We start from the raw sequence: 23,368 nt of genomic DNA on the forward strand, positions 1-23,368 counted from the left end.
CAAGCTGACTGTAGATAACCTAATGTACTTTACAACAAATTATTGGAAGATGTAATCCAATGTTTGACCAAATAAAAATTGGTGCATCTTGGAGTTGGGTTTTTGTACCGAGCTTTCATTACACACATTTGTTTTGGACTCTGCTATTTTAGGAAGAGTACATTCTTTTGAAGTTTTCAGTTGCAGGATCTTTTGCTATTTTCATCAAAGCTTACGGCTTCTAAGAAAATATGGAATAAGAACACATGCTTATTGTGATAATGTATTCTACACATATCTACCGTTCAGATCAGTAGTTCAAATTATTATTGATTCTGGTATAGCAATGTATGTCTGCAACACTGAGGGAGGTCAGACATCAACTTAGAGCATTTGCTTGTACACTGGCCCATGATAGCAATAGTTCACAAATTTATTCCTAAAAATGTTCTGCTTCAAAATAGGAATCCAAATTTATCGCCCTAGTTTAGTGATCTCGTTATCTTTTAGTGACCTTTCCTTGGCTCTCTAGTCGGCTAGTAAAAATAAAATCTAGATTTCAGTAAATATCTTAAGTTCAATGATGTTTTTCATTTTAATATGTGTGTAAACATTGGCACAAATTAGTAATGTAGTCATTTAGGAAGTGATGGTATATTTTTAATTCACTTTTTTTTATTTTATTTTTTTGTGAATTAAAATGAGCGCAGCGAGAATGGTTAAGGAACGTCTAGACAGAAGCTATGTGATTTAATTTTAGAGTAGGCAATTTGTGTTTGATATATAGCCTATTTGCAGACTTTCTTGGCAGAAGTGATATTGTGAAGTCGGGGCCACTTATCCATGCCCTTGAAAAGGTATTATGGGTACAGGTTTTGAAAGGTTTCTAGGTCAGGGTTTTTGTGTGTGTGATTTCTAGATTAAAGGTTTAGTTTTACCTTATTAAACTATAAATCTATTAAACCAAACACTGATGTTTTCTATAATTCATTAGAATTTTTGTGGATGATTTTGTTAACTTGGAAGGACAGCAATCCTCCTAGTTCAGTAATTCTATGAAGTACATTCATGGTGTACATTTGTGTTTTTCTATATTGGGGTGGTGGTGGGGGTAGGGGGGTTGAATAACAAAACCGTGTGTGTATATTGCTATATATATATATATATATATATATATATATATATCAGTGTAGTAACTGCGGCACTGGGGACTTGGAAAAAAATACAACACACAGCTTGTGTCTAGTTGACGTTTCAGCCCCTCCGGGCTTTTATCAAAACAGCTTGTTTTGATAAAAGCCCGGAGGGGCTGAAACGTCAACTAGACACAAGCTGTGTGTTGTATTTTTTTCCAAGTCCCCAGTGCTGCAGTTACTACACTGATATTTATTGACCCAGCATTGCGGGTCACTTCTGAAGGCACGGGGCTCAGACTCTGAGGACGGAGCAGAGTGCCGGCATCCCGCCTATGTTTATATATATATATATATATATCCAAGGGTAAGGACCACACTCTCCTCCATATAGTGGCAACTGCCGGGGTGTCAGCTCAGGGGTCCCAGACAAGTCCAGTTCTCCAATACAGCCACAGAGATGAGGACACTCACCGGTCTTTCTTCCAAAGAAATTTTATTCCATATCACCACATCAGATAAAGTGCAAAGTGCATGACAGTGGGCCTAGGGCCAACGTTTCGGTCTGCCAATCAGACCTTTGTCAAGGCCCCCACTATCTCCTCCTAAAGTATATATATGACACTAGGTAGACGGCACACTCGCACAATCTTGCAGTGGTGGCGGGTGCCAAGCCAAAAGAGAATCCTCAGTGCAGGAACTCCACAAGCAAGAGCATATAGGCGGCACACCAGCAATAATAAATGGAGGTAGGCTCTGCTTTCTGCAACGTTTCGATGCTTTATTCACCACATCGTCTTCTTTGCCTGAAGATGATGTGGTGAATAAAGCATCAAAACATTGCAGAAAGCAGAGCCTACCTCCATTTATTATTGCTGGTGTGCCGCCTATATGCTCTTTATATATATATATATATATATATATATATATATATATATATATATATATATATATATATATATATATATATATATATATATATATATATATATCTTGTGCACTAGGTGATATAGTAAAAGAGATCGCTCAGAATGGCCCTTCTGAGCGATATGTTTTACTGTATCGCCTAGTGTGTATTAAGGTTAAGTAAGTAATGAATGGCTCATTGGCAAAAGTGGTCAATATATTTTTGTTGGGAGTAATTAAATTGGTCTCAAAATGTTAGGATCTACCAAAAAAATGTATCAGTCCTTTTATGAGGATGGGAGCTAAGCGAACGGATTGTTGGCTTCCCAAATGTGGAAAAAATATTGAGATAAAAATAGCCTAATATTAAAATACTACTACTAGATTTTGTTATTTTTCTGTAAGACACCATTTACTATTCACTGCTCTGCATTGTACCTTCGCTTTTGTAAACAGTCTTGATTTCCATTTCCAATAGCAACAGTATTTCAGTCATGATGCAGCTTAGGGTGCACTGCATTCAAAGCAGTATTGGTTCTGTGCGAGCACAATATGAGTCCTGTTCATGCACTGTACTAAAAACATCATAGTACACAAACCATAGGGTAACAAATCAATATATTAAAGTTTATCACTAGCCTCTCAATTCCATGTTATTCTACATGACCAGCCTGTCACCGTCTGCGCATCACTACCCATTGCCAGCCTCTGTCCCCCTCCCCCTTTTCACTACGGATTGCCAACCAGTGTCCCCTACACTTGTCGCTATCTATCTTCTGGCCCCCATACACTACTGCAAAGTATCTCATGCGATACCCCACAAACTCACACGTCGGCTCCGGAAATCAGGATCACAGACAATACACTGCATGTGGTCCTTTTGTATGTGTATCGTATGTGATCCCAGTCATGGGTCCCCAGTCAGTCGGATATCTGGATCCAACGGAAACTGCATCTGATCACATTCGGTGGTAAACCGCATATGATGTGACCCTTTTCACATAATTTCTTGTTCTGGTTTGAAATTGTGTGGAAGGACCTTTAGAAATACTTGCCAATCACAGCTCTAAATGCACACCATTTAAGATGGACTGCTGGTACTGCAGGCAGTATGTGGCAGAGAATATTTTAATCACCTTGGAGTCCAATAGCAGCAGATGATCAGAACACTGTGCATTTTAATATTAATCCCCAACAATGTACAGTACCATAATGTTCCCTATAATTGCATTGGACAGCATGCTCTTTGCCAAGTTGAATTAAGAGGCCTAGAAGGGAGATGAGTTCTGAGTGACCAGATGCAGTGATTGAAATTTATTCAGCCCTACTATATTATATTATACACACCATTTTATTTATACTGTACATGGTTTGTTCTTTTAACTTTGCCTCAGATTTATCTTTATTTATTGAGTTTACGGTATAATTTGGTTACTGCATGGTAACATCCATATTTAATTCAAAGGAATGTATTTTTGCTTTACCGATTTCCAGAAAAATATGGCTTCTCAATAAATAGAAAATTGTGCTTAAGAAGTGTAAATGAATGTATATTACATTAAACAAAAGTGCTGAGATTAAAGCTATTTTCAGAAGCAATTAGCAGCTAGTGATGTACAAATCCTTCAAGCCATCATAATTCTTCCCTGTTCTACAAATCAAAGAGGCTAGGAATATGTTCTGGAGATGTAATAACATAAAATGCCACAGACAGTAATGTGTTTTCCTGCCACTTTTTTTTCAGATCACTTTAGATGTGTTGGCAGACATGGGTCACGAAGAGCTAAAGGAGATTGGAATTAATGCCTATGGCCACCGTCACAAATTGATCAAAGGTGTTGAGCGACTACTGGGGGGCCAGCAAGGTACATAAAAGAAAAAGCATTATTCACCTTGCTTATGTTATGATTGACTGTCTTTTCCTATGTTAAAGCCAATTTGAAATAACGTGCTTTATTTTTCACGTGTACAGTAAAATCAGTCATTTGTGTGTTATCGTATTAAACCCTTTTTCTTGGGTGGATGCCCTCTTTCAGCTTTGGTTGCTTTAAAGATTACAATTTGTTATTTTTCTGTAAGACACCATTTGCTATTCACTGCATAGATAAAAATAAAAGGCATGTGTTTTTTTTTTAAGTGTACAATTTGTTTTAAAGATATTTGTAAAGTTCTGTGTTACTGCTTATTTGCTTGTGTAATTACCCTTAACTAAATTGTCTTTTTTTTTTCATGTGTTACCCCATAATTCCTTTATAACCTCCCATAACCTCCCTCTTGAGCACTAACAGTACCACTGCTTGAGAACATTGAGAAGTGGCAGGTGTCTGTCCCACGTCATTGGGGTTATGATGTCATTAGGGGTATGTTGGGGGCCAGGACTTTCAAAGATTTAAAGAAAGCAAAATGCAGGTCGGACACATTCCAGCCTTCCTCCTACGGTTTCTTTAAACCTAAGGTAGCAAATAATGCTCTAATTATGGCCAGCAGTTCTACACTAAATAAAGTAAATTATTTTGTAAGGTTAGGGAATGTTCATAAAGAAATGTGGGATTTAGGGGTGATTTCCATTACAATGGTAAATTATCATGTATAAAAAAAAAAAAACATGGTATCCTTCGGACCTTTAACAATGAGGCTATTCAGTTCCAGAGCCTTTTTCACCCATGCACCAACCCGGAAAATTCTCGGGAGTGCCACTGCCTGCACTCCCTCCCGCCCGGCAGCGCTGCTGAAGGGAGTGATGAGATCAGCGCCGCACTCAGCTTTAGCGGCTGCCCGGCCCTGCCTCCCTCCTCCGGCTGTGAACGGTGTGACCTTGTAACTCCATGCCGCACACAGCCGGGTTGCCGGGGGTAGGGCCAGACAGCGGCTGCTCGGACCCGGGGGTTGCCGTGGTGGTTTTTTTTTTTTTAGGGAGTGCTCCCCAGAAAAAACTCGCCCAGTGTGGAGCGCTCCCTAAAAAAGAACACCACTGAAGGGGTGAATGCCCATTAAACTGTTATTGGACATTAAGGCCAGAATCTGTGAAAAGTTCACAAATTCGTAGTTATCTGGGATTTCTCTTTCATCTGATGTATAAACCCCCCACAAGTGCTGCCATGGGACTCTGCTTATTGAATAGTCACAGTGAATCAATCAACCTGTGCTAAATTACTGCATCTAATTGAATTCCCCCTTAGTGTATTAAGAGCCCAACAGACCTGGTAAATGCTGCCCCACCAAGCTCCCTCGCCCCTGTGCATGGCTATGAATGGGTTTGCAGCCTGGCACATGGGGAAAATGGCTCCACATCGAATTGATCTAGACTTACTCAGTGCTGCGAAGGCCACGGGGAGTCGTAGGTCGCAGCCTTCGCTCCCAACGGCCGAGCACCTATGTTTTCTGGGGTACTCCCATAAAATGCCAGCATTCCGTCCCCAAATGCCCAGAGCCTGTCAATTACCTGGCGTACAACCAGCGAAGGCTAGCCTTCACATAGTCCATACGCAGAGTTCCGAATGGGTCTGTATCATGTAAGTGTATATTTGGTAACCTTAAAGAAAAACTAACATTTGGCCTTGAAACATTATTTGTGATGAGGAGATGAATAAGAAATATCCTGGTTACCACTAGATCTTCCATTATTACCACAGAACAATTCACTCAGTAATTGACTCTTCTTGGTTTGGGTTGCATAAGTAGACATCCTTGGATAGCAGTAATAGTTTGGCTGGGATTCACTTCCCATATATGATCCCTGCATAATTTTTTTAGTAACTTGTTTGCTTGCCCAACAGCCATGTACTTCCTCATTCCTTTGCTTTTTTTCTTTTCAGGAACAAATCCTTACTTAACTTTTCACTGTGTTAGCCAAGGCACCGTTCTGCTGGACCTCGCTTCCGATGATAAAGAATACCAGTCAGTGGAGGAAGAGGTAATATTCTGATACTCTGACATTATTTACTGTACAAATACCTTTAGCTACAGTAATAAAAATGTTCAAGGTATAGTTTATATTAAGGTCTCCCTAATCTAGCTGTTTGCATTTACAGAAAATAATTATGTCGGTACTTGTGTATTTTGGCGGCGCCCCAGATCTCCATCGCGCAATGTTTTAATCGCATCGCATGCCATGCACCCGATGGCATGCGATGCGATTTTTGCCCCCTATGCGATGAAAGATTGTATAAGCACCCTAAAGGGTGCTTTTAAGCACCGTAATGGGTGCTTACAATGTTAAATGCACCCCCCCCACGCCACCCCCCCACTATAAACGTGAACCCGAAGCGTGGCGAGCGCAGCGAGCCCGCGAGGGGCGGCGGTACGCGTCCTCCGACCTTTTCATACCCCCACTATCCACGTCGGCGTGGAGTTGAGAATAGAAAGTGTGGCGAGCCACCGAGCCCGAAGCATGGCGAGCGCACGCGGATACCTTCACAGGTATCGGAGTCCCCTCGCGGCCTTCACAGGTATCCGCGTCCCCTCGCGGGGCACGCTTCGGGCTGCGCTCGCCACACTTTCTATTCTCAACTCCACGCCGAAGTGTATAGTGGGGGTATGAAAAGGTCGGAGGACGCGTACCGCCGCCCCTCGCGGGCTCGCTGCGCTCGCCACGCTTCGGGTTCACGTTTATAGTGGCGGGGGGGTGCATTTAACATTGTAAGCACCCATTAGGGTGCTTATACAATGTTTAATCGCATCGCATTGTATGCCATATATTTATTTATTTATTAACAGTTTCTTATATAGCGCATACAAATTCCGCAGCACTTTACAGAGCATAGTTATGAGCAAACACAAAACAAATTACATTACAAGACAGTTTAGGACAAGTACATGGTTAATACAGATAGTTGCATCAGGGGACAGGACACTGAAGCAATTATCAGGGTGGCAGTGGATTATATATTCTAAGAAAGGCACATGAGGAGAGAGGGCCCTGCCCGTGAGAGCTTACATTCTAAAGGGGAGGGTTAGACAGACAGGGGTAACACAGAAGGGGGGGAGGTGAGCATAAACAGGTTAGGATGAGAGATGGTCAGATTTTATGCAGAAGGGTCGGAAGAGGTCAGCTTAGTGTTTGATATTTAAGTCTAAAATAGCGCTGGGTCATCCAAGAGTAGACAGCAGAGAGACAGTTGGAGATATGGGAAAAGAAGACAGGAAGAATGCCTTTTGTGGGTGCACCTAAGAATAATTGAACTCATAATACATAACTTTTAATAAATCCATATATAAAATATCTGCGAAATATAAAACCAAAACATACAACAATCATACAGAATAAAAAGGGGAGGACATTCCCCTGACTCAGTGTGACCCCCTGATCACCACAACCCCAATGTATTGATAGGTGCTATAGATAACAATAAAGGAGTGGGTATTCTCCTAAGATAGCGGTAATATTGATCAAAAAAATATCTGTCTCACTTCTAGGGAGATAGTGAGTGAAATGAGGGTAAGGCACGCACTTATTGAGGACAATCCTCTGATAGTGCTGCCCTCAACCTAAATGTCCACTAATGTTCACAGGTGCTTGAAGGGCTGGTGAACCCAATCCTAAAGGTATATAAGCACACATTAGCCTTTTTCACAGGTAAGTAATGAAGGAGTAGGTATTCTCCTATATATGGCGTAATGGCAGTAGTGTCTGTAAACCGAATACTGTCTCATGCAGTTAGAAGGTAATTAGTGAGAAAGGGTGAGGCACGCACCTATTGAGGACAATCCTCTAATAGTGCTGCCCTCAGCCCAGGTAACCGCTACCGCTCACAAGTGCTGCCGGCTGGTGAACCAAATTTGAGGCGTGCAGGGATGCACTTGCCTCGTTTACTCAGCTCGTTCTGACCGCGCTGAGTCTGGCGCCAGACTAGCGTGTCAGTCGTCGGGCAGGACCGCTCTCAGTTTGTGCGCAGCAATACAGATTGAAATTTCAACATTGTAAGTGGGGAGGGGAAGAGGGGGTTTTAAAACACACTGAGTGTGTCAAGACGGTCAGCGTACGCTTCGCAGTGAACGCTTCCTCAGGCTGCGAAGCGTACGCTGACCGTCTTGACACACTCAGTGTGTTTTAAAACCCCCTCTTCCCCTCCCCACTTACAATGTTGAAATTTCAATCTGTATTGCTGCGCACAAACTGAGAGCGGTCCTGCCCGACGACTGACACGCTAGTCTGGCGCCAGACTCAGCGCGGTCAGAACGAGCTGAGTGAACGAGGCAAGTGCATCCCTGCACACCTCAAATTTGGTTCACCAGCCGGCAGCACTTGTGAGCGGTAGCGGTTACCTGGGCTGAGGGCAGCACTATTAGAGGATTGTCCTCAATAGGTGCGTGCCTCACCCTTTCTCACTAATTACCTTCTAACTGCATGAGACAGTATTCGGTTTACAGACACTACTGCCATTACGCCATATATAGGAGAATACCTACTCCTTCATTACTTACCTGTGAAAAAGGCTAATGTGTGCTTATATACCTTTAGGATTGGGTTCACCAGCCCTTCAAGCACCTGTGAACATTAGTGGACATTTAGGTTGAGGGCAGCACTATCAGAGGATTGTCCTCAATAAGTGCGTGCCTTACCCTAATTTCACTCACTATCTCCCTAGAAGTGAGACAGATATTTTTTTGATCAATATTACCGCTATCTTAGGAGAATACCCACTCCTTTATTGTTATCTATAGCACCTATCAATACATTGGGGTTGTGGTGATCAGGGGGTCACACTGAGTCAGGGGAATGTCCTCCCCTTTTTATTCTGTATGATTGTTGTATGTTTTGGTTTTATATTTCGCAGATATTTTATATATGGATTTATTAAAAGTTATGTATTATGAGTTCAATTATTCTTAGGTGCACCCACAAAAGGCATTCTTCCTGTCTTCTTTTCCTGTGAAATTCCATGCCTGAGGTAGCACACCCTCAATAATTACAAGTAATAGTTGCAGAATTATACTTATCACTAGGAGGGTCCTATTGGTAAACACACTGATTATGTCATTACCCAGTGCGACTGACCTTTGCTCTCTCTCTTACAGTTGGAGATATGAGTTAGGATGGAAGGAGAGCGATCAGGAAACGAGGGGTAGATTTTAGTATTTTCGGCATAGTGGAAGTCGAGTGAACAAATAAGTTGGTACTTATGTAGTATCTGGGCGTCCGATTTTGTGATTGTATGCCTTAGCTTAAGGCATACAATCAGATGCGATTCGATGCGATTTTGCATAGGATTCAATGTTAAGAAGGTCCTGTTCATTTCCCCACTATCCAAGTGGGCATAGAGTTGATTTTATATAGCGTGGCGAGCCACCGAGCCCGAAGCGTGGCGAGCGGATGCATATTTCTTAAAAAGTATTCTGTGTCCCCTTGCGGGGCTCGCTACGCTCGCCACGCTTCGGGCTCGGTGGCTCGCTACGCTCGCCGCAGGTTTATATCCAACTCCATGCCCACTTGGATAGTGGGGAAAGGAAAAGGACCCCTTTTTCCCATTGAATTCTATGTTAAAATGCACTCAGACCATTTTAACATTGAATCCTATGGAAAAATCTTGACCATCGCATACGATTTGGTCGCATGCGATGCGATCCGATTTCTAAATCGGACGCCCAGATACTACATAAGTACCAATAAGTTCACCCAGAGAGGACATGTAGAGATAGAGAAGAGGGCCAAGAATAAAATAATCAGGGACACCTACTCTCAATGGAACAGCAAGAGAGGTAAAGTCATTAGAGGTACAGCTGGGCATTTTCAAAACTGACAGTGCAAGTACAAGCATAAAGAGTGATATTCAAAAAGTTTTAGCAGATGGAAAAATGGTGATATCACAGCTGAATAGGCAGATTAAGCAGCCAGGAGTAGTATGATGTGAGAATGAAGTGAGCTCACTCAAAGCATTCTCTTGGTTTTCTGGGTTGCTGGTGTCTTTCTGAGTCACTTTGATACGAAGATGTTAAGTTGGTTGGCAGTTGCTGTCCAGTTTAAGTCCAGAAGAAGTCCAAGCTTTAATCTATGTAACTGTTTTCGCCCTACTTAAAAATATTCCTACTTTAAAATATGACAAACTAACAATAGTCAGCCAGGCTGAGGTCAGCCTTGTGTTCACAATATATACTAAAAGCTGTTTCTAAGTTAATTGATTGAGACCCCACCCAGGTAGAGCCCCTCTTCCACTAGCAATAAAACTAAGATAACAAATGGTAAGAGGATACATACCATCCCAGCCACTAATAAATTCTAACTCACTTTCAAATCTTATAAAAATATTTGCACAATTACCTAAATATAGAATATAGCAGTATGCAAGCAGCTACTTCAATACTGGTGTAACAGATGATATGAGTTACCTAAATATAGAATATAACAGTATGCAAGCAGCTACTTCAATACTGGTGTAACAGATGATATGAGTTACCTAAATATAGAATATAGCAGTATGCAAGCAGCTACTTCAATACTGGTGTAACAGATGATATGAGTTACCTAAAATATAGAATATAGCAGTGTGCAAGCAGCTACTTCAATACTGGTGTAACAGATGATATGAGTTACCTAAATATAGAATATAGCAGTATGCAAGCAGCTACTTCAATACTGGTGTAACAGATGATATGAGTTACCTAGATATAGAATATAGCAGTATGCAAGCAGCTACTTCAATACTGGTGTAACAGATGATATGAGTTACCTAAATATAGAATATAGCAGTATGCAAGCAGCTACTTCAATACTGGTGTAACAGATGATATGAGTTACCTAGATATAGAATATAGCAGTATGCAAGCAGCTACTTCAATACTGGTGTAACAGATGATATGAGTTACCTAGATATAGAATATAGCAGTATGCAAGCAGCTACTTCAATACTGGTGTAACAGATGATATGAGTTACCTAGATATAGAATATAGCAGTATGCAAGCAGCTACTTCAATACTGGTGTAACAGATGATATGAGTTACTTAGATATAGAATATAGCAGTATGCAAGCAGCTACTTCAATACTGGTGTAACAGATGATATGAGTTACCTAGATATAGAATATAGCAGTATGCAAGCAGCTACTTCAATACTGGTGTAACAGATGATATGAGTTACTTAGATATAGAATATAGCAGTATGCAAGCAGCTACTTCAATACTGGTGTAACAGATGATATGAGTTACCTAGATATAGAATATAGCAGTATGCAAGCAGCTACTTCAATACTGGTGTAACAGATGATATGAGTTACCTAAATATAGAATATAGCAGTATGCAAGCAGCTACTTCAATACTGGTGTAACAGATGATATGAGTTACCTAAATATAGAATATAGCAGTATGCAAGCAGCTACTTCAATACTGGTGTAACAGATGATATGAGTTACCTGTAATGAGAAGGAGACAGGAGTTACATCACAGTTGGTCTAGAATATACAATGTCATACAATTTTAAAATTGTATGGCATTGTACAATATTGCGCGATATCGCGTCGCATCGCATACCTTATGGTATGCGATGCGATGGGCGCCGCCAAACTACACAAGTACCATTATGTCTAACATTGTTGCTCACAAACTGATTTGTGTTTTGTGGTCGTTTTGATAAATGCGCACCCTAGAGTATCAGAATTTTTCCATATATATATATGGTAGTTATGTTAGTTGGGCGCCCACTACACTAAGCAATTTGCGTAGTGGGCTATTCTGCGTTGTGAAATCGAATTGCATGGGTTCATTTTAGGGCCATGGGATGTGCAATGCGATTTTCCTATGTAATTTATTCACTGCTCTCACAGCCCTGGGCCATCGCATCTGCCGCAAAATCGCATGCGATTTTATAGGGTGTGCGATGCCATGACATTAGGTATACAATAATATGATTGGATGTCTGAAAAATAGGTTTAACACACCCCCCTACTATCCACGCCACCCCGAAGCGTAGCGCGCCCCGCGAGGGGCGGCGGAACGCGTCCTCCGATTTTTTCATTACCCCAATATCCACGTCGGCGTGGAGTTGATTTTATATAGTGTGGCGAGCGTACGTGGAATACATGTAAAGTAATCCGCGTCCCCTCGCGGGGCTCGTCAAGCTTCGGGCTCGCCACAGTATATAAAATAAACTCCACGCCGGATAGTGGGGGTATGAAAAGGTCAGAGGACGCGTTCCGCTGCGCTCGCCACACTTCGGGGTAGCGTGGATAGTGTGGGGGGAGGGGGCGTAAGATGCGATTAAGAAAAATAATAACATGAAAAAATCGTATCGCATGCCCTTAAAATGGCCCATGCGATTTCCCTACGTTACCGTCCGTATGCTAATTGGGCACCCAGCTAACATATAAGTACCAGATAGATAGATAGATAGATAGATAGATAGATAGATAGATGCTGTGTGGCGGCGGCACTCGATGTGAAATAAAGATACCAGACAACTGCATAATCTCCCAACGTTTCAAGGCTAGTGTAAGTCTTACTTCACCTTGATAAAAAGGCTGCACTAGCCTTAAAACTTTGGGAGATTATCCAGTTGTCTGGTATCTTTATTTCACTTTGAGTGCCGCCGCCACATAGCATCTACGTACCCGGGTTTTACCGGGTACATATGCGTGGGGCACAGTGTCATTGAATTCACACCATTGCAAACCCAGCGGAGTGCCGCCTAATCCAGTTTCTCGCTCTCTCTCTCTCTCTCTCTCTCTCTCTCTCTCTCTCTCTCTCTCTCTCTCTCTCTCTCTCTCTCTCTCTCTCTCTCTCTCTCTCTCTCTCTCTCTCTCTATATATATATATATATATATATATATATATATATATATATATATATATATATATATATAGCAATGGATTTGCGGGCGGCACTCACGGATATGAAAAAACGAGGACACAGCAGTGTAGCTTAACGTTTCAATTCACAGCGGAATTTTCATCAGAAGCAACTTGTACAATACACAAACAACATTTAAATACCCTTACCTACACCCCGTGGTGTGAGCAGCCGTCCCCGGCCCGATTTCCCGCCTTCGTCCGTCCCGGCGTCGCCCCGCTGATGACGTCACAGGCGTCATCCCGTTACCTGGATACTACCAGCAACACTTCCGTGTGCCGCGCTCGCGTCCTGGTCGCTATGACTACCCGCCGCTCATTCAGTCAGCTGCTACATATGCCGGCTACGTTCCCAAAGCTGGATCGGTTGCCCAGGGAGCGGTATCTGCAAAAAACAAAGTGACATTAGGACACATTCTATGTCATGGAAACAACATTAGTATAAGCATGAGAGTAGTTTTAAAGGGAAAAAGGCAATCAAAAAGAATATTCAGAGAAAACAGTTTAAGTTTAGCTGTTCATTAAGGCCGGATGGGTTCACAGTGTCCAATCTATAAATCCACCGCGCTTCTTTTTGTAATAGCGCCTTAGCACGGTCGCCCCCTCTGATGTCAGGTGGTACACTGTCTATGATTTTATATCTGACAGTCGATTCTCCGTGCTTCATGGTTTTAAAATGACGGGCCACTGGTTGGTCCGTCTCTCGGCCCAATAGTGCCAAACGTATGGCACTCCTGTGTTGCCCCATCCTCTCTTTGAATTTACATGTGGTCTTGCCCACATACGCAAGACCACATGGACATTTTATCAAATACACCACAAATGTGGAATTGCAAGTGTATACATGCTTGATTTTGAAGACTTTGCCAGATCTGGGGTGTGTGAACGTATCACCCACCTCCAGAAAGTTGCATGTTGTACATCCCAAACACCGGTAATTTCCTGGTTTCTTACTAAGGAAGTGCACAGCTGTTTCAGGCATCTTCTTTCGGGGACTGGTTTTTACAACCCAGTCTCTGATGCTGCGACTTCGTTTGAAACAGGGTACCAGTGTATTGTCCCTTAATAAGTTTCAAACGAAGTCGCAGCATCAGAGACTGGGTTGTAAAAACCAGTCCCCGAAAGAAGATGCCTGAAACAGCTGTGCACTTCCTTAGTAAGAAACCAGGAAATTACCGGTGTTTGGGATGTACAACATGCAACTTTCTGGAGGTGGGTGATACGTTCACACACCCCAGATCTGGCAAAGTCTTCAAAATCAAGCATGTATACACTTGCAATTCCACATTTGTGGTGTATTTGATAAAATGTCCATGTGGTCTTGCGTATGTGGGCAAGACCACATGTAAATTCAAAGAGAGGATGGGGCAACACAGGAGTGCCATACGTTTGGCACTATTGGGCCGAGAGACGGACCAACCAGTGGCCCGTCATTTTAAAACCATGAAGCACGGAGAATCGACTGTCAGATATAAAATCATAGACAGTGTACCACCTGACATCAGAGGGGGCGACCGTGCTAAGGCGCTATTACAAAAAGAAGCGCGGTGGATTTATAGATTGGACACTGTGAACCCATCCGGCCTTAATGAACAGCTAAACTTAAACTGTTTTCTCTGAATATTCTTTTTGATTGCCTTTTTCCCTTTAAAACTACTCTCATGCTTATACTAATGTTGTTTCCATGACATAGAATGTGTCCTAATGTCACTTTGTTTTTTGCAGATACCGCTCCCTGGGCAACCGATCCAGCTTTGGGAACGTAGCCGGCATATGTAGCAGCTGACTGAATGAGCGGCGGGTAGTCATAGCGACCAGGACGCGAGCGCGGCACACGGAAGTGTTGCTGGTAGTATCCAGGTAACGGGATGACGCCTGTGACGTCATCAGCGGGGCGACGCCGGGACGGACGAAGGCGGGAAATCGGGCCGGGGACGGCTGCTCACACCACGGGGTGTAGGTAAGGGTATTTAAATGTTGTTTGTGTATTGTACAAGTTGCTTCTGATGAAAATTCCGCTGTGAATTGAAACGTTAAGCTACACTGCTGTGTCCTCGTTTTTTCATATCCGTGAGTGCCGCCCGCAAATCCATTGCTACATACCCTGATAACCAAGGAAGGCACCCGGAGCCACACTACATCGTTAAGCTGAGTGCCGAATATCTGGGACTGTATATATATATATATATATATATATATATATATACAGTTCCACAGGAGAAAAGGCACACGGACACCAGTCAACGGTTTCAAAAAGATGTATTGGGCATAGCACTATCTAGCGCTTTCGGGGACACCACCCCGTCTTCAGGATAACAGCCCTGTACAAACAAGTGTGTTTGTACAGGGCTGTTATCCTGAAGACGGGGTGGTGTCCCCGAAAGCGCTAGATAGTGCTATGCCCAATACATCTTTTGAAACCGTTGACTGGTGTCCGTGTGCCTTTTCTCCTGTGGAACTGTATTGAATTGTTGGAGAGTGCACCGGATCAAGCTGTCTGGGAGTGCCGGCATATAAGGAGTGTGTGTGTGTATGTATATATATATATATATATATATATATATATATATATATATATATATATATATATATATATATATATATATATACATACATACATGTGCTTCTTGGGTTCAGTTATGTGGTAAAGGGCAGGATTTGCGTCTGTTTGTACACATATTTTATGATTGGCAGCCACCAGCACTGGTTTTGTCCATAAATAATTGATCATAAATAATTTGAATTGGTCCTGGACCACCAACCCGGTGCACCCCATGTAAGTGTCCCCCAGGGAGCGACGGCACACAATTTGGGAACCACTGGCCTATACAGTGACATCGGCAAGTTAATTCTGATCAGTTGAGTGCTGGTCCTGTTTGAAGTAGAGATGTTTTATTTCCCTGCTTACTGTTTTGTTGCAAACGATTATACAGTGTAATCAATATTCATGACCACCCGCTAACACTTACCCCATGCTGCAAAGAAGACCCCATCTCTCCTGGATCAATATAGCTTGCTTGAATTTTCCAAACCACGTTCCTGCATAAATCTATTCTAAAAATAGAGCTGCGTTAGTGTTATTACATATTTTACGATGTACTACTGTAAAAGTCGTCCTGCTGTTCACCAGCATGAAAATGAAAAGTCTGATCATCTTAATGATTCAAAAGACATACTTGGTATAAGTGGAAATATGCATGAAATTGATTTTGGGCCCTGTGTATTTCAAGTACTAATTCTGCTAAGAGTATCTGCAAGTAATGGGCTCACTTAGTGGGTCTATGTCAGTGAACAGATTAAAACACTATTTGTCTATTTCTGTTGTCCCAGAGATAAGATGTAAGGGTCCCTTACAGTAAGGGGAAAATGGAGTCATTACTATACTCTAGATATAGATACATTTACTACAGAAGAGCTGATACTCAGACCATTTAATTAAAATTAGATAAGTCAATGGGTACAAATGATTAATGATATATAGTACATCTTGAGGACTTTAGTGGTCAGTGACTGTACTTCACCTCATAGATGTTAGGAGTAGTAGCCTGTATATCATATTTATGTACTAGCTGACCGGCCCCGGGATAACCTTGGGGGTTTTTTAATTTCCTGAATTGCTGTAAAATTTCATCTTATGCTGTGCCAAAGGCCCAAGACTGTAATTTGTTAAAGCCTCCACCATAATGTTAGAATGTGTTTGCATGACAGCAATGAAATCCCGTGTGGTGGTGGTGATTGAAACACACCGCTGTTGATAGCTTGTGTGTATTGATGAATTCCGCATCAAATCCTGAGATGTAGCACCTATGATGCATTTATATTTTGTGTGTTTTGTGTGTATTGTACTATTTTTGTGTATGTGGGTGTGAGTAGAACTGTGTGGTGTGTTATGTGTGTGTATGTCATACATGCCGACTTTCTGGCTGACCTCTCCGGGAGAGGGCAGCATGCTCAGTGAGGCAGGGGGCGGGAGCATAAAGGGGCAGAGTCATAGGTGAGCTGACCTGTTTGGGGGCATGGCTAAAGTGAGCATGTCATTTTAGCCACACCACCGCCATGTAATGCCGTTTTTTCACTGCAGGGTTCAGGGCTAAACTGACCCGATTGCGTAATTTGACCTACGGACCCCCAAAGGGCAGGTTGCAGGATATTGAGGGCTCTGCAGAAGGAGTGCCCCCCTTTTTTTGGGGGGGGGCTGGGAGGAGGACCCGATTTCCGGGACCCTCCTGGCCATTCCAGGAGGGTAGGCAACTCTGGTGTATGTGTTGTGTGTATCTGTCCAATGTGTAAGTGTGTGAGGTGTGTTGTGGGGGATTCAGTATGAAATCCCGGCGGTCGGGATCCTGGCGTTCAAAATCCTGATGCCGGAACCCCGACCGCCGAAATCCAGACAGGGGGGGGGGGGGGGGTGGATCGCACCCCCTTGCGGGCCCAGTGCCTCGCTACGCTCGGCACACTCATTTATTCTCCCTCCAGGGGTGTCGTGGACGCCCACGGAGGGAGAAATTGTCGGGATTTCGGCAGTCGGGATTCGACCGCCGGGATTTTAACTGCATCCCGTTGTGTGTATCCATGCAATGTTTAAGTGTGTGTGTTGTACTGTTTGTGGGTGTGTGTTGTAGTGCATGTGGGTGTGTGTTGTACTGTAAGTAGTGTGTTATGTGTGTGTGTGTGTTGTGTGGATCTGTCCAAGGTGTATGTGTGTGAGGTACGTCCAGGGCCCCTGAGAGGTATGCCGTGCCCTGGTTAAAGTGGCCTAATCGCGAGAAGCATGGCCACCTCCCGCGATAAGGCCATGCCCCCAAAAAAAGTTTGAGAAAAGAGTGAAAATGCCTCATAATAGTGTGCCGTGGTGTATGTGGGTGTGAGTTGCACTGCATGTGGTGTGGCATGTATGTGTTTGTGTGTGTTGTGTGTATCTGTCCACTGTGTAAGTGTGTGAAGTGCGCTACATATATATATATATATATTTATTTATTAGTCCGGTAACCACACACCAGAAGGTGGGTGGTGATGGGGCACTCTCCAGTTTCTTAAATGGACATAAAGAGTTTGTCGTAGTATTCCAACAATAAATAATTTATTGGCAATGTAGTGTTAATCTCCAGAAATGCTCCGACGTTTCGGTCCCAATAGAGGACCTTTATCAAGGAGCAATGAAGTACACTCAGTCAGCGTAGTGCAATTTTAGTGCCCCGGCATACCTCCCACAAAATCGTTTGCGATTGTATAGGGTGCGATGCCATCACAACATCAGCTAGTGTGTATGTTTGTTAACCATACAATTTTTCAAGAATGCAGCATGACAGAACTCTAATATACTGCTGTAGATTTTTTTTCTTCTGGCAATGCTGCCATGTACGCGTCACGTCAATAAATCCTTTTTTTTATCACTTTAAAGATGCAGAACTCAATCCGTGAGCACAGGGATGGTGGCAATGCTGGTGGAGTCTTCAACCGTTACAATGTTATAAGGGTAAGTAGGCAGATGTTCACACACCCTACACCATTGCGGAGCACTCTCCAGAATCACAAATCAGCCTTGTGATAAAAGCAAAAGAGGTTTTTTAATCCAATCGATTCAACATGGTAATACACATATAGAGTATGTATGCTCTGACGTTTCGGTCCCCAAACAAGGAGCCTAAAACATACAAATCACAGGTATAATAAATGCATTCTGTGCTGAAAAACAGTGACATGCATTTAAACAGGTGGAAGTATAGTTATGTTTTTCATCTGAGTATAAAGCAGTCAGCGGCGCAGGAACAACCTGGTTGTGGACCGGTTCAGCATACCGGGTATATACTGTAGACTGTCGTCTCCATGCCTCAGCTCGAGTAGATTACAGCGGTGGCCGGTAGGCGTCTCAGCAGACAGACCATTGGCGGCAGCAATTACCACTTGCCCACAGCCACAATTAAAATGGTCACAGATACTACTGGTTGGTGTCCACCTCTGAATTAGGCCCTATGAGTGGTACCCAACAGGACAGGCTGAAGGAAAGAGAGTAGTGTGTCTGTAATAGCTAACTATAGGGCAGTTTAGTCTATGCAATGCATGTCCAAACTATGGCTCTCCAGCTCTTGTGAAACTGCAAGTCCCATAATGCCTTGCCACAGTTTTACTATTAGGGAATGCTAAAACTATGGCAAGGCATGCTGGGATGTGTAGTTTCACAACAGCTGGAGGGCCATAGTTTGGGCATGCCTAGTCTATGCCCTCGACGGGGCTCCATATTTTAGACTGCAAATGGGGTAAAGAATGGCATTAACTGCTATGGGGGGGGGGGGGGGGGGTTACTGACCTCTTTCAAATGCTCCGGGTACTTAACCCAGGAACAAAGTCCTCGCAGCACAATACATTTTATGTGAATTTGCCGCATTATTATTAATGTATATCAAACCCTAAATTATTAACAATTTTAATGTCATCCTTTGATTATGCATGGAAGCATGAACTTTGCTCACAATGCTTTTTTGTTTCTTTTCTCAAAATTGTATTTATTTTTTGGTAATTTTTTATTTTGCATGCTGTTAATGCAGATTCAGAAGGTAGTAAACAAAAAACTCAGAGAGCGGTTTTGTCACCGCCAAAAAGAAGTATCTGAAGAAAATCATAACCACCACAATGAACGGATGTTGTTCCACGGTATGCTGCACTCTGTTTAGCATTTCTATGTATACACTTGTGCACTTTTTTCTTTTCAGTCTGGAAACCACATTAAATGCTGTGAATTACAGTAAATTTGATGCAGAACACTTGTTAGTAGAAATCAAATGAGAATCTGAGATGCTTAATTGCTGATATTCAGCAGTTACAAGATTATACCCTGCAAAAAGTATATTTGCCCAAATAAGCTAACCCTTTGCGTGTCAAGCTAATTTGTCAAAATTGATGTGAAAATTGCCAAGCAAACCTTTTTATTTATCATAATGACCTGTAATGTTTTCCTAATATAGGAAATATCTTTTTTTATACATAACATATTTTATTTGAATTTATATAACAAGTGTGAATGATGCTGGCATTTTTGTGGATATTTTGCACCTCTCACACAGATGTTGGCACTCAAAGGGTTTAAGGCTACTCTGTAGGAGTGTCAATATGTAGTGATAACAAAAATGTTGTATTGCAGCTATAGAAAATCTTGTATTACGGCAGTCTACAATTTAATGTCACCAGGACAACGGAGTGATACTCAGCTTCCTGGTGATACTGGCTTGCGCTAAGCCAAGTCTTAAACTCCAGGCAGTCATGTATACATCACCGATGCATGACTCCTTCCACATGTGTGCAGTGGAACTGAAAATTCTGATTTAACCCTTTGAGTGCTAAGTAAATTTGTCAAAATAAGCATGAAAATTGGCAAGTAAACATTTTTATTCATCATAATGACCTGTAATGTTTACCTTAACACAAAGGAAAGGGGAGGGAACAGTAGAGAATGGGCGGGTGCACTCTGCAGATCGCTATGTAAGGCGTCCAACTGATTTCATACACTTTAAAATTCAACTTTTATTTGGTATACTTTAAAAGAGAAGAAGTAAACTAATTACTAGTTCTCATTAGAACAAATATATAGAAGTGCATAAAGTTTAGAAAGGTGATTAAAATAAATCGTGATGTAGACGCTCAACCAATTTAAATGTGTTACTGTCTCATATTAATCCCTAATCCACTTGGGAGAAGGGGCTTTTGTTTGTTAGTTATATGTTTATTCTGACCGTATTATTGGCTCCGACCAAGTGTTTTACTTTCTTTATTATGCGCTTATTCCACTATACAAGTATAATATATGACAGTTGGATTGTGTCAGTGATACACATTAACCAGTCTGTTCTTCCGTTGTCACTTCAAACATTAAATATTAAGTATTGTGACAGGCATATATTGGCCACCTCTGGTCCATCCAATCGTGCTATATTGTGTCACAATATACTTGTATATGTGCATGTGATATTCAGGTATTTTTTGGATGAATATCTTATTTAGAATGCATTCTAAATTATCCAACCATTCATATTTGATGGTAATTCTTTATATTTAGCTGTTCGTCAAATTGAATCATGTGTACACACCATCCAATTTCACTGGTCAATTTTTCGAAATTTTTGACTGTTATTCATCCATCTGTTTGACCCCTCGTGCATATAGAGTTGGTGGTCAAAACAGTAGTGAATATATACAGTGCCTGTAATATTATAAGGATACAGTCCACAGCACCTTGTTTTATTGATTGTGACCCATGCAGTTAATTGTCGCTGCATATACTTCTATATCTAGCGGTCATTTACTATCGGTTGCTGTGTGGATCCTTATTCCCCTATATTGTAAATCAGATGCGCTTCACCACTTTATGGGGATATGTAACAGTGTTCGTGTATGAACATCAGGCAAAACAGCCATAAATCACGTGCTGTATGCACTGACACAATGCTGGCCGCTTTCCTTTAGTGTTAGCGCTGCGGCACCAGCTTATGAATCAGGCCCCTGTATATTCAATGGTATTTATAGAACAGATTTAATGGTGTGTACAGGCCATCCAATTTATACCAGTAAAACACTTTTTATCTTCATGTCATTTCGTGGCTTTGTTAATAATGTGTTAGGTCATATACACATATAAAATTGCGGTCAGAAACATCACTTATGTACAGTGCCTGTAGTAATCCAAAAGTACAATTAACAGTATCGGTTTTTTGCTTTAGTGTTATATGCGGTTATTTTCCGCTATATGTGCTATAGTATTTAGCGGTCACATTCCGCAATAAAACCGGTGGATCTGATATCTCATCTAATACAGATCCCACTGTGTGTTTATTGGATTTTATTGTAATACTGGGCAGCGTTATACGTGCACATTAGACGGAGGTAGCCATCAGCCGCGTGCTCTGTGTGCTGAGCAGACGCTGGCCGCTCCTCTCCGTGTCTATGCTGCAGCTCACGCGTATGAGTTCAGGTTCCTGTCAGCTCAATATGTATTCTTTATACAAGACAGTATATCGTTACAACATTAATTAGGTAATATTCCTATATTGGTTGTGCTAATCTACATCACGCGCCTATGCGCATTTCACCGGCTGTGCCGGCTTCCTCAGGCCCTGAGGAAGCCGGCACAGCCGGTGAAATGCGCATAGGCGCGTGATGTAGATTAGCACAACCAATATAGGAATATTACCTAATTAATGTTGTAACGATATACTGTCTTGTATAAAGAATACATATTGAGCTGACAGGAACCTGAACTCATACGCGTGAGCTGCAGCATAGACACGGAGAGGAGCGGCCAGCGTCTGCTCAGCACACAGAGCACGCGGCTGATGGCTACCTCCGTCTAATGTGCACGTATAACGCTGCCCAGTATTACAATAAAATCCAATAAACACACAGTGGGATCTGTATTAGATGAGATATCAGATCCACCGGTTTTATTGCGGAATGTGACCGCTAAATACTATAGCACATATAGCGGAAAATAACCGCATATAACACTAAAGCAAAAAACCGATACTGTTAATTGTACTTTTGGATTACTACAGGCACTGTACATAAGTGATGTTTCTGACCGCAATTTTATATGTGTATATGACCTAACACATTATTAACAAAGCCACGAAATGACATGAAGATAAAAAGTGTTTTACTGGTATAAATTGGATGGCCTGTACACACCATTAAATCTGTTCTATAAATACCATTGAATATACAGGGGCCTGATTCATAAGCTGGTGCCGCAGCGCTAACACTAAAGGAAAGCGGCCAGCATTGTGTCAGTGCATACAGCACGTGATTTATGGCTGTTTTGCCTGATGTTCATACACGAACACTGTTACATATCCCCATAAAGTGGTGAAGCGCATCTGATTTACAATATAGGGGAATAAGGATCCACACAGCAACCGATAGTAAATGACCGCTAGATATAGAAGTATATGCAGCGACAATTAACTGCATGGGTCACAATCAATAAAACAAGGTGCTGTGGACTGTATCCTTATAATATTACAGGCACTGTATATATTCACTACTGTTTTGACCACCAACTCTATATGCACGAGGGGTCAAACAGATGGATGAATAACAGTCAAAAATTTCGAAAAATTGACCAGTGAAATTGGATGGTGTGTACACATGATTCAATTTGACGAACAGCTAAATATAAAGAATTACCATCAAATATGAATGGTTGGATAATTTAGAATGCATTCTAAATAAGATATTCATCCAAAAAATACCTGAATATCACATGCACATATACAAGTATATTGTGACACAATATAGCACGATTGGATGGACCAGAGGTGGCCAATATATGCCTGTCACAATACTTAATATTTAATGTTTGAAGTGACAACGGAAGAACAGACTGGTTAATGTGTATCACTGACACAGTCCAACTGTCATATATTATACTTGTATAGTGGAATAAGCGCATAATAAAGAAAGTAAAACACTTGGTCGGAGCCAATAATACGGTCAGAATAAACATATAACTAACAAACAAAAGCCCCTTCTCCCAAGTGGATTAGGGATTAATATGAGACAGTAACACATTTAAATTGGTTGAGC

The 23,368-nt window shown here is 41.9% G+C and overlaps 1 protein-coding gene across 2 annotated transcripts in view; it reads left to right on the forward strand.

Annotated features, from left to right (window-relative positions):
* Nucleotides 1-23,368, forward strand: part of TNKS (tankyrase) — a 210,897-nt gene that overhangs the window by 177,883 nt on the left and 9,646 nt on the right. For both annotated transcript variants that reach the window (XM_083174989.1, XM_083174993.1), the window contains exons 21-24: nt 3,763-3,883; nt 5,834-5,931; nt 18,198-18,272; nt 19,342-19,447. In XM_083174989.1, the coding sequence (XP_083031115.1) occupies nt 3,763-3,883; nt 5,834-5,931; nt 18,198-18,272; nt 19,342-19,447 (400 nt within the window). The remainder of the gene's footprint in view (nt 1-3,762; nt 3,884-5,833; nt 5,932-18,197; nt 18,273-19,341; nt 19,448-23,368) is intronic.

This window comes from Crinia signifera, chromosome 1, assembly GCF_055691185.1.
Source record: "Crinia signifera chromosome 1, ASM5569118v1, whole genome shotgun sequence".
In the NCBI taxonomy this organism is placed as follows: Eukaryota; Metazoa; Chordata; class Amphibia; order Anura; family Myobatrachidae; genus Crinia; species Crinia signifera.